Source organism: Gobius niger (assembly GCF_951799975.1).
Source record: "Gobius niger genome assembly, chromosome: 7".
Classification (NCBI taxonomy): domain Eukaryota; kingdom Metazoa; phylum Chordata; class Actinopteri; order Gobiiformes; family Gobiidae; genus Gobius; species Gobius niger.
The window spans coordinates 36,133,176-36,145,993 of NC_136858.1; the positions used below are offsets into that span (position 1 = coordinate 36,133,176).

At 38.3% G+C, this 12,818-nt stretch overlaps 1 protein-coding gene across 1 annotated transcript in view; it reads right to left on the minus strand.

The window, feature by feature from the left end:
* The window catches only part of ide (insulin-degrading enzyme), a 68,139-nt gene that overhangs the window by 37,130 nt on the left and 18,191 nt on the right, over positions 1 to 12,818 (minus strand). The window contains exons 5-14 of the mRNA XM_079560632.1: positions 10,144 to 10,266; positions 6,834 to 6,946; positions 6,578 to 6,740; positions 5,243 to 5,335; positions 5,072 to 5,163; positions 4,866 to 4,946; positions 3,858 to 3,961; positions 2,456 to 2,558; positions 2,267 to 2,389; positions 586 to 668 (exon numbers count right to left, since the gene is read on the minus strand). Coding sequence (XP_079416758.1) covers positions 586 to 668; positions 2,267 to 2,389; positions 2,456 to 2,558; positions 3,858 to 3,961; positions 4,866 to 4,946; positions 5,072 to 5,163; positions 5,243 to 5,335; positions 6,578 to 6,740; positions 6,834 to 6,946; positions 10,144 to 10,266 — 1,078 coding nt within the window. The remainder of the gene's footprint in view (positions 1 to 585; positions 669 to 2,266; positions 2,390 to 2,455; positions 2,559 to 3,857; positions 3,962 to 4,865; positions 4,947 to 5,071; positions 5,164 to 5,242; positions 5,336 to 6,577; positions 6,741 to 6,833; positions 6,947 to 10,143; positions 10,267 to 12,818) is intronic.

Sequence of the window (12,818 nt, forward strand, 5' to 3'; positions counted from 1 at the left end):
CTCACATTTTTTCCCTTATTTTTTCCACAATTTGTCCCAAAAAGAATCCAAATTTTTCACCTATTTTTTCTTACTATTTTCTACCCATATTTCTTCGATTTCTCAACAAAAAAAATTCCCTTATTTTTTCCATAGTTTCTCACAATTTTTCCCTAAAATATTCCCAATTTTTCACCTATTTTTATTACTATTTTCTCCATTTTTTTTTCCAATTTCTCAAATTTTTTCCCCCCTTATTTTTTCCACAATTTCTCACAATTTGTCCTAAAAAGAATCCCAATTTTTCACCTATTTTTTATTACTGTTTTCTCTATTTTTGGACACAGCGTCACAGCGTCACAGCATTAGAGCACACAGTGAAAGGTGATATTAGCAAAGAGTTAAGGGCTCAGACTATCAGACTACCTAAAATACTAGGTCGCTTTAACATGGTTATAACATGGTTTAAAACTATTTAGCATGATATGTCTCCTTTAAATTACCTGTATAACTGAATTGAACAAAACAAACATTACTTTGGAACCCCCACAGTTATCGTACAAGTATACTTTACCCTCTGTCGGTAATAATGAGTTTGTCGTGTACCTGAAGAACTCAAAGTTGAGGCAGGCTTTGGGAAGGAAGAACTTGTCGTCCTGTTTGAACCACACTTTACTCATGGCCGTGTCCTGAAAGAGAAAGAGCAGACGGACACATGAGTGCGTTGTGGGGCAAACATTGTTGTTATATGTATGTCGACGCCTGCGGATGTCTATACTGGGTTTATGAAACAAAAAAACTGGCACAACGTTAAATGTCCTCTGTCATAATGAGCTCAATTTGTGTGAGAAGAACCACTAACCACTTGGCACTGTCAGACTGGGGTTGCGTCCGAAACCATCAAATTATAGCCTCTAAGCACTAACACCAGAAACTAATCCTTGACCTTTCATGGGGTCGACTGCTAGATCTCTATGCAGTTAGTGAACTAGAGCTTCAGACCTATTTTGCACAATCCATCCGTCCTCTTCTTTAAAGTTATTGGTGGAGCGCAGGCCAAACAAAGGTGCATGTCGCCCCCTAGTGTACAGTGTCCAAAAACATAGTGTCCAAACAAACACACTTAGGGTGTATGCAGTGAGTTATGGGATGGCACATAGCTCCTAAGCGGCGATAAGGGACCATCAGAGGTCCCTATGCTAGTGGCTAAGATAGTTAGGAAGTAGTTAGGGAAAGAAGCCTCAGTGCTAACTGACAGACCAATTCGGACTCTACATATAATGGCGGACGCTGACGCACATCCGGCTTGGCGTAAGACCTCCAACCAATTTACCGCTTTCGGACGGAGCCTGGGATTTAGAACTAGTACTATTTTTAATACTTTTTAAGGCGAGACACGGCAGGTGAAAGTATTGATTTTTCACGCTGTGGTCGAAGGGGAGATTTTTATCTATTTTTCTCCCTTTACATCTTAGTTTTCATGTCAGATATAAAAATGAAAAAACTCAGCCGCATTATGTTAATTTTATGACAGATTTTACATCCACGTGTCCTGCTAAGGGGCCCCGTGATGACGCCTTCACCCAAATATGGTGTTTTTCCTCCTACGAGACGCTGGAGCGGAAAAGTCGGAGAACGGGCCGAGCATGCGCACTCGCTACAAAACTTCAGGGCTGGTTTTCTCTGAATGAGAGAAGCCGCACTCGGGCAGAGCCTGAGCCCTTATAGAAGCTCCCACAGACTCCAAACTTTACAGTCTGAGACACAACAAGATTTTGAAGGTTTTTTCAGAGGGATTTTTTAATATCTAATTCCTAGCCTGATTTATTCAGCTTTGAAACTAAAAAAAAAAGGCGGAATTTTTTTTTTTACAGATTTTTTCACTGATGATTAGTTTATTGAAAAACTAAACAAAATGTCCAAAATCCCCTCTGAAAAAATCTTAGTTACTAATATGTCAATAAAATAAAACTATAAATTTTAATCTGGCTCAATTCATTATTTTGATTTTGTTGCCCAAAATATAGGCAATTTTGGCCATTTTAATGCTCAAAATGCCTTATTTTTATGTGGAAACATAAAATGACAGAAAAAGTGCAATACATTTTTTTCTCATATTTATATCTGTAATGTTCAGCAAAAGTTTCAAATTGACATCTCTACATTTATTTATTTTTCCCTATTCACCTGCAGTGTCTCGCCTTAAAATGGCACATTCTCTCACTACACCTGTGACAAAAGAACGTGCGTGAAGGTGCATGTGGTGATGTTGCTGTGAAACACTCGCCTTGATCAAACTGGGCACGGAGGGCGCGTCCTTCTCCAGAGGGTAGATCTCAAAGCTGGTGGGAATGAACTCGTTTTTCATGGGCAGTTTAAACTTCCCGTTGAGGTCGGCGTTGGCCCATTTCTGAAGCACACAGACAGTTATTTAGCGCTCGCTCTTGTGTCGTTCCATCGCGGCGCTCCGTTTCACCTGGATGGTCTCCTCTGAAATGGCCTCCTGCTTGTACTGCGTGCCGTACCACTCTTCCGTTTTGTCCGTCTGACCCTCGAACGACTTTGACACCACCGCCACTCTGAAAAAAACAAGACAAGATGTAGGTGCGGCCTCGCTTTGTATTCACCGAGCCAGCGGAGTAGCCAAATATGTGATTCTCTACACAAAGAGTCTGGAACCTCGTCTTTCTTGTCTGCACAAAACCACATTTTTCTGTCTGTATCTCTCTGTGTATAAGATCAGGCCCTTCTCTTTTGAAGCTGGAGAGAATAAAACCTACAGAATGGTATCATACCAGAGAGAGAGCAACTCCAGAGACACATGTTGTTCGCCCAAAAAAATCAAAGGCCGGCGCCTCTTTGATCACAGCAAGAAGGAAACACAATCTCAGCCCTGCTCAACAATTGTCCCGGCAACGCTCGGAAAGATTATTTATAGATGAAGGAACTTAGGAAAAGTGCAAAATCAAAGAAGAAAATGCATTTGGAGATAATATCTAGGTGGGAACTTCACCCGCTTAGTGCTTAAAGGAATAGGCCACCGTTTTTACATACTGAGATATGTTCTGACCTAGTTTTAGTCGAGTTAATATATCCCCGTCTGGTCTTTGTCCGTGCGCTCTGTCAGGCAAACGGAGCACATACGCAGCCTCTCCCAAATGTCATATAGCTCCAAAAAAGCTCACGATAGAAGCTCCCAAGCTCTTCCACGTGTTCCCTATTTAAATAAAGTTACGTGAAGTGTTTTCATGCGAAGTATATTTACACAGAAATGTAACATGTCGATTTTATAAGCAGATAAAAAGGGGGACTATATTGTGAGGCGTAATGATACGAGGAGTAAAACGTCCGCGCAGTAACTCCTAAAGACTTCCCCCGCTCACTTCCGTCAATAGAAGCTCCTTTAAAAAAACAGGCTCCCTGCTTTACTATCACTCATTTTGTATATCTGTGGTTCTCAACTCAGGGTTTATACAGGCACATACAAGTCAAATGTAAGTAAGGGATAATGTATAGAACGCTGGTCATTATCAGTAAGTCAATAAGTACCGACAGGGCGAACCTGAAGTTTGGATTTTGTGAGTACTTTTTAGTCGCTGGGTTAGTTTTTCAGATGAATAAGCCCCTGGGCATAAAACGGCTTAAGAATCACCAGAACTGTTAGCGGCTAGTTAGCAACATTAGCCTGTATCTTGGAAACACTGCAGACTCCGCACTGCAGGACTAACGACATTTAGCTCTGGTTAAATCCAGCACAGACTCTGATTTAATGAGTGTAGTCTGGAGAATTCTTTAGTGGAAATACAAATATGTTGCCTGCCCCATTATAAAGGCGGTCAGGGCTCCCCCACCGAAGGAACAGTTCAAATTCCACCGACCTGACGTGCTCCGGTCTGAGTTTGTCCAAAACCATCTCGATCAAGTCGGGCCTGAAGTCTTCCAAAAGATACTCCGCAGCGAGGACTTCCTCCAGAGGGTAGTACTGGAAAAGATGAAGACGACTTTGAGTAAAATTAAAACAGAGCACCAGAGCACAACATCTCAGGGAAATTCTGCTTGAAAAAAGAAACAAATGTAGCTGGATAACGACATTCAGACATAAACCTCTTAACTCCCGCCTGAACCGAGAGGATCTTTTTCCTCACGTCATCAGATTTTTTTTTTCATCATTTTTTTGTTGGGTATTCAACTCATTTTTGTAACTTTGTCATTTATTTAGTGAATTTTTTGTAATTTTTTCATCAATTTTTTATCAAATTTTTGTCATTTTTTTGTCACATTTTTGTCTTTTTTTCGTCAATTTTTTGTACTTTTTTGTCACATTTTAATCAAATTTTTGTCATATTTTTGTTATTTTTTTGTTATTTGTTCATCCATTTTTTAATCAATTTTTTGTCATTTTTTTGTCACATTTTGTCACAATTTTGTAATTTTTTAGTCAGATTTTTAGCATATTTTTGTCATTTTTTAGTCACATTTATGTCATTTTTTCATCCATTTTTTTTTTTAATCATTTGTTTGTCATATTTTGTCACATTTGTATTTTTTTGCACATTTTTAATCACATTTTTGTCACATTTTTGTTTTGTTTTTTTTGTCACATTTTGGAAATAAAAATTGTAATTTTTTGGTCACTTTTTCGTCAATTTCTTGTGACATGTTTGTGACATTTTTGCCACTTTTTCATCAATTTTTCATCACTTTTTTGTCACATTTCCATCATTGTTTTTGTCTCAGTTTTGTTGCTTTTTTCACAGCTTTTTTTCCAGAAGCTTTTGGACTGGGGTAAAGTCAAACTGGAGTAAATGTGCTCGGTTCAGGTGGGAGGGGTTTTTAACAAGTGCTTTGTGACTTTGTGTGGCATTAAAAGAGCGAAGGAAACTCACATGTAACAATCCAGCCACTTTAGACGTGTACCCGCGAGGTCGCTCTTTGTCTTTGAATCTGAACGCCACTTTGTTTAAATCCTACAGAAAAAGAAGAGAAAAGTTAGAGCAAGCAGATCGTTTGATGAAATGCAAATAAAGCACAATCCGATTTAAGAAGGCTTGGTGTCTAATCAAAATCCTAAAGTATGTAAGGAAGGTCTCACCTTGCACTCCTGAAAGACCCACTCCTGAGGCCCCTCTGTCCTCAGCTTCTGGACATACTGGAACATGTGGAAGATGATGTCCTCCACGTGCACTGCAGACGGGGAACAAAAAGTTATAGAATGTTCTCCTAAGGCAAATCTTTAGAATAAATCTGTAGGTTTTTTACTCACAAAGACCCTCCTCTGTCAGATCCACGTTGATGATGAAAAACATAAAACCTCTGGCTCCTTCTTTCTGACCCCCGACCAGTGTGTTCACCCAGCCTGGAAAACAATCACACTTTAGGGGATGCTGCAGTGTTTAGTCTCTAGTCTACACTTTTCCTAAATCAATTTAGACATGCACAAATAAACTCATTATGGCCGACGCTGTGACAGGTTTCCCAGCGGCACTTAAAGGTCCTATATCATGCAAAATCGACTTTTTGGAGCTTTTAGCCATGTTGTTATGCTATTCCGTCATCAAAAACAGCCCCAGAGTGTTTTTTGGCTCACGCAGTTCTCAGCAATCCTCCTGAATCCTGCTCTCGGAGACTGACTTGTGACACTGTTTTTCATTATTTCTGTTGTAAGAAATAAAAAAATACAAAAAAGGAAGTGCCCGAGGCATCGGAGAAAACAAACGCACCCTGAGCATCTGATCAGATGTCATGTTTGCACCGAAAGTTGTGAAGGAGGAGCTCTTTCTAACCTACTCTGGACACGCCTGTTCTTTTTTCTTACCTTACGATAATGTCACAGAGATGAGTCAATCAAAACGCATGTTAGCGTGTGTGCTAGCGTGTGTGCCAGCATGTGTGTGATAGCCATTTATGAAGCTGTGTTGCAAATGTTAACTCCTTATAACTGTATTGTGAAGTAACTTCACTTATTGCTGTGATATTCATATTTCTTTTACTGCTAATGTTGCCTGGGCGGATTAGCTCGGAGAGAGGGGGCGGAGTTAACTGAATCGAAGCGTCGTGTCTTCCCGGTTTGCAAAATACCACCAGAAAATACTTATACTTCTCACAAAAAAATAGTACTGCATAGTGGTAGAGGTACAGTATATGATATAAATGGCTGTACTTTACTTTAGGATGGCTAAAATAGCAGGACACAGATCCTTTAAGGGCATACACTGTAAATAAAACATGGACCGAGTGACTGGATTCTTAAATAGCGTTCAGAACAGGCCAACTGAGGCTCATTCTTTCTGCTAGCAATTTCACTGGGTTTTTGGAGCCTCATATTTAGATATTTTAAATATATCTAATAGAGGTTGACCAATATGGGTTTTCACATTTATATATTCATCTATTTTAGGGGCCGCGCCTATTAATAAACATTCTGTAAATACGCCAGAATTAGCCACAAGCTATTTTTCATCTGTAGTCCCAGGACAGGTAATATATACCATTATACGAGCCCTACTTAACACAAATGTGCAAATAAGGGACATGAGCTTATCTGCAGAAGTTCAGTTTTACAGTACATTATGAGCGTGCAGTTTTATTTCGCCTTCACCTTTGGACTTGAGCTCCGACAGTAAACTGCCCGGTCCCTCGTGGCCGATCAGGTGGCCCAGATAGTGTCCCGGGTTGGACTTGTAATACTTCTGCAGGTCTGGGATGGGAAACGTCACGTACAGGTTCCTGATGTCTTTGATCGGCACCACTTTGTAGAATTGCTGGAAAACAAAAGGACGCGGTTATGAAAAAAAAAAAAAGATTATTGAAGACATTCAGAGGCTGCAGTAGATGAATATAAAAGGCTGCTTTACTCTGAGGTGCTCCTCTTGGAACGGGTGCTCGGGGAACTCCGGGATAGGCACGTTCTTGTTCTCCACTTCACCAAACAAATTCACCACCATCGACGTCAACTCTTCCAGAGACTCTGCAGAAATTAGTTTTTCTTTAAAGTAAATATAACAAATGACCGTCTTAAAACTCTACTCAAGTCTTTTACAAACACGGTTCATTCTGCTTATGTCGTCCACACATGTCCGATATTTAGACACTTCCTCTGGCCAATACCGATCTGATAGTCTTTTTGTACTATTGTATTATTATATTTTTATATAATATATATCATTATATCATATATTATCGCCTATGGATATTACATTAGTGTCACCGGTTGGCTTTTTTTTTTATAAACATGAAGAGGTTTTGGCTTTAGCTTTGAATTTTAACCTCTTAACTCCCGCCTGAACTTTTTTCCTCAGGTCAGATTTTTTTCCATCATTTTTTTGTTGGGCATTCAACTCATTTTTGTCATTTTTTATCACATTTTTATATATTTTTTTGTCACATTTTGGTTATTTTTTTTTCACATTTTTTCTGTCAATTTTTTAATAAATTTTTTGTGACATTTTTGCCACTTTTTCATCCATTTTTCGTCACTTTTTTGTCAATGTTTTCTCACTTTTTTGTCACATTTCCATCATTGTTTTCGTCTCAGTTTTGTTGCTATTTTCACAGCTTTTTTCCAGAAGCTTTAAGACTGGGGTAAAGCCAAACTGGAGAAAATTTGCTCGGTTCAGGTGGGAGTTAAGGGGTTAAATGAACTATACAGAGTTTAAAAATGTTAAAACTAAGTATTTTCCTCCCCCTACACGTTCCAGCAATGTCCTAATGTGTAGAATGAGCCCAGACCTGTTCACCACAACTGCCTCTAAAATCCTGCACTGTCGCTCAAAAAGTTGTTACTTCGGGTCTGAAGTGCCGTCATGCACGAGCTTAATATGGAAGGTGGAGTTACAAGTCTGACCTGAGGTGGCAGTAGTAAAAAATGGATAACTTGCATCTAGCCCCTTTAAATTAGAAAGTTTTTCAGAAGCACGTGTTAGCAACAGGTTAACGATAGACAAATTAATATCTATCCTCCTGTGTGATGTGGAAGTTGTTCTGTTATGACAGTTTCTGAGATTTTATTTTGGCAGCCATCTGAATTCTGTTTTGAAATGTGCCTTGTAAACCTATGAGGGCTGGGCACTTAATTATGTGCAAGACACCATAATCAGAATAAATCAAATCAGATCAGTAGCCTAGCTTAGCGATAGCATGAAGGCTGATACCGATACTGAATATCAGATCGGATGGCACTTTATTAACCTCTTAACACCCGCCTAAACCAAATGCATTCTGTCCTCTTAGGTTATGATATAGGCCTGTGTAGCACCTCATTTGAAAGCTAAGAGCCACAAAACGGATCTTTTTCCTTGTGTTGTTGCTGTGTTGTGTCACCTTTATGGGCTTTTTTTCATTTTTTTTTTTTTTTTTTTTTTTGTCACATTTTTTGTGTCATTTTCGTCACATTTTTGTTGAATTTTTGTCACTTTTTGCTGAATTTTTGTCATTTTTTTGTTGAATTTTTGTAACCTTTTTTTGTTGAATTTTTGTCACATTTTTTGTTGCGTTTACATCCTTGTTTTCTTTTCATTTTTTGTGGCTATTTTGGTCCTTTTTTCCCAAGAAGCTTTTTGATTGGGGTAAAGCCAAACTGGAGAAAATGGGATCTGTTCAGGTGGGAGTTAAGAGGTTAATCCGGTGGCACTAACTTAAGGCTAACTTTAGTAAAGTTCTTTACAGTGATGGCGATAACACTGATGTTTCCACTAAACATCCCTGATCTAATGCGGGCCGGGCAGTAATCACACAGAAAAGCACTCGAGCCCGGGCAGCATCTCCTCCGGGAGGGAAAAGCTGGCTCGTCTCAACGTGCACGTTTGTAAAAGGGTTTTATCAACACTGTTCCCAGGGAGCCGGGATCAGATTCTGCTTTTTTCCCCTTTAATGCATTACTGCGCTCAAACACAGACTTTCATCGATTCATTTTTCCTGTTGGTCGGACTTTACCATGATTTAACCAATCGCAGTAAATGATTTAACCCCTTAACTCCCACCTGAACTGAGCACATTTTCTCCAGATTGGCTTTACCCCAATCCAAAAGCTTCTGGGAAAAAAGGTGTGAAAATAGCAACAGAACTGAGACGAAAACAATGATGAAAACATTGACAAAAAAGTGAAAAAACTTTGACAAAAAAATGTGACAAAAAATGTGACAGAAAATGACGTAAAAAATGTGACAAAAAAGACAAAAAACTGACGGAAAATTGATGAAAAGGTGGTAAAAATGTCGCAAAAATGTCACAAGAAATTGACAAAAAAATGACGAAAAATTGATGAAAAGGTGGGAAAAAAAGACAAAAAATGTGATAAAAATTTGACAAAAAATGACGAAAAAATGACAAAAATTAAAAAAAAATTGATGAACAAAAGGACAAAAATTTGATACAAAATTTGACACAAAAACTACAAAAAATTGACAAAAAATGACAAAAAAATTACAAAAAAAATTACAAAAATGTGATAAAAAATGTACGAAAAAATTACAAAAATGTGACAAAAAATGTGACAAAAAATGTGACAAAAAAATGACAAAAAATGTGACAAAAAAATGACAAAAATGTGCCAAAAAAATACAAAAATGTGACAAAAAATGTGACTAAAAAGTGACAAAAAACCACAAAAAAAGTGACAAAAAATGTGACAGAAAATGACAAAAAAAATGTGACAAAAAAGACAAAAAACTGACGGAAAATTGATGAAAAGGTGGCAAAAATGTCTCAAAAATGTCACAAGAAATTGACAAAAAAATGACGAAAAAATGACAAAAATGTGACCAAAAAAGACAAAAAATGTGATAAAAATTTGACAAAAAATGACTAAAAAATGATTTTAAAAATGACCAAAAAATGACAAAAAATGACCAAAAAAAAAAAAAAAAAATGAACAAAAGGACAAAAAATTGATACAAAATTGACACAAAAACTACAAAAAAATGACAAAAAATGACAAAAATTAAAAAAAATTGATGAACAAAAGGACAAAAATGTGATAAAAATTTACGAAAAAATGACAAAAAATGACCAAAAGTTACAAAAATGAGTTGAACACCCAACAAAAAAATGATGGAAAAAAAAAATCTGATGACGTGAGGAAAAAGATCCTCTCGGTTCAGGCGGGAGTTAAGAGGTTAAAAAGGCACTGACCAGACCAGACATAATGTGCATAGAAAAAGTCGTTACCTCTTCCCAAAACGCAGAGTCCCATGAGGTTGGACGAGTAATACGTGGAGTGGAATTTTAAAAGCTCTTGTCGGATGTCGATCCCCTCTTTGCACGGTCTGGTTTCAAGAGTCAGCTTGTTTCCTGTAAGACAAAAACACCATGATACACTGTGACTCCTAAAATGGACATATCCTGCAGAAACGTGGTGATTTTGCACAACATGTCGCCGTTAAAACTTTCTCTTCTGTATGTAACAATAACCATGTCCCTGCTAATAAAAGAAAGTGTGTGAAATGTCTGTAATATTTTAGGCAGGATTATGTGAGAGCACGACTGTCTGATCCGTGTCTAACTATAGCTCTATTAAAGAGTATCATTGGAGAGTGCCATCGTGCAGCTATTTTAACTTTGATTTAGCAGCTTCTAATGCAGCCGCCGCCAAATCTGTCTCTGCTGATCCAGGGGAGTCGGGACGGCAGGAGATGAGGCTCGCACCATTTTTAAAACACATTTCCCACAGCACTTAGACTCATTCATTACTTTTTAATACACATTATACTGGAGTAATGATGGACGGCGTGGGTCTAGACAAATATGGACAGTTTTTTAAAGAAATAAATACCTAAACAAAAACAAAACACACACTCCGCTGTGGCGTCGTCATAGCAACGCATGAAACAGCTGAATCAGATAAAGGCGTAATTAGTGACTGACAGGAACGTATGAGATGGATTTTGTGTTAATTTCAACGTTTTTGGCCAAAACAAAACGTTAAACGATAAATGTTTGTAGAGGAGAGTGAGCAGCTAGGTTAGCTACTGTTAATAACATAAGAGCTTTACATTTCTATTGGAAACGGTTAAGGCTATTCATCATTTTCAGGCGTACATAAAATGATCCTGCATTGAAGCATATTTGTCTGGATTAGTAAAGTCAAACATAAAAGTTTCAGTTGGGGGGGCCCAGGTGTGAGCGACTCCACCGCAGCTGTTTCCATAAACAGTTGAGCTGGTTGAGCTAGCTAGCTAGCTAGCTCAACCAGCTCAACTGTTTATGGAAACAGCTGCAGTGACGCCGTCTGTATCTATATCGACTTATCGTTTGCTAAGTAATGATGCATTTTTGGGCTCGATATTTATCGTCTGTACATTTATTAGCATTTCCCCCTATTTTTTTCTCTCTAAAAGTATAATTTTTTATAGAAAAAATAATAATCACGATTATTTTAGTAATAATTGAAATCCCGCTTATTCAAACGATTATTTGTTGCCTTAAAAAAAAAATCTTTATTTTATTTATTCATTTTTATTATTATTTTAAAAAACAACTATGGACTACATTTTCTTTGGACGATAAAAGCATTTTTTTTCATATGCTCACGTTTCTAAACTAATTTTATAGGGACACCTGCCCCCTGCTGGCCAGCCCTCACACCTGTCCAACAGAGCGGCCTGATGACATCATCACACAGCGCTAATGTTTTTATGTCAAACCAAAGCCTGAGCCTTTAGCTCGTGAAATGCGAAGGGAACAGAAACAATCATCACAGTGGCATGAAGTAATAAGAGTTTGTTTGAGCTGAGTTGATCTGCTCCTGAAGAAGAGTTTTAGACTTTTCTACTAAACAAAACCAGTGTCTGGGCAAAGTCATCGAAGCTTCTAAACAGCTGTTCTTTCAGCACAAGGTGAGCCTTAACAGCGGCGTTTTCTCAAGAGTTAGGTATAAAAATATGAGTACAATATTATTTACAGTTCTGTCAGGCTGCGCTGGTGTTTCAGCTGATCAGACGCGTCACACAAACCGCTCAGGACGGACTTTTTGCGCTTTGAATGGACGAGCGGGAGGGCATCCTTAATAATCGTTTGTTCTCGATGATGCTATTTTTGTGATCGTCTAGTGTAATAATCGAAATTGTAATCGAATTTCGATTAATTGCACAGCCCTACGATATTCTCTATTTCGATCAGGACACGATGAGCCTTTGCGTGTTCTCCAACTGTGGAAAGAAGAACTTCCTCATCCTACAAATTCAAATTGGAATATGATTTGGCAAAATATGCAGTTATCGTCAAGAAATCCTAATCATCAGGTTATTCATTTCAATTTTATCCATAGAACATATTTCACTCCCTACATTCTATTCAAAATGAAAGTGCTACCTTCCCCTAATTGTACATTTTGCAGTCTCAAAACCCAAGGCACATTTAAACTGACTTTTTCAAGCTTTTACATCATGTTATTTTGTCATTCCCTCATTAAAAACATGCCTGAAGTGTTGCCTTGGCACGTTCACGTATTTCTGAGTAATCTGTAAAAACTCTGATGGCGGCCATTTTAGGGCTAGGTTTGCCTGAGTCCTCCTAGGAACGCCCCCACCTCCTGGAGACGCCTCCGAGCTTTCGTCACCACTGATGCCACAGACAGCGTGTGGAGGGGGCGTGTCTGAAAGGGTCATAGGTTCTTAAAGAGACAGAGGCCTATTTCAAGACATTCGCTACAGCCATTTTGAGAGAGACATTTTATACAAGGCAGTTATTCTAATTGACTGCATTTACAGACCAACAGAAGGTTTGCTCATCATTGTAGTGTGATATAGATGAAAAGCACAATACCCCCTCTTTAAACCTAGGCTACAATGGTGAGGTTTGGCCCTCGGTGTTTTGGCAGTGATGAAAATTGGCCCTCCGTGACG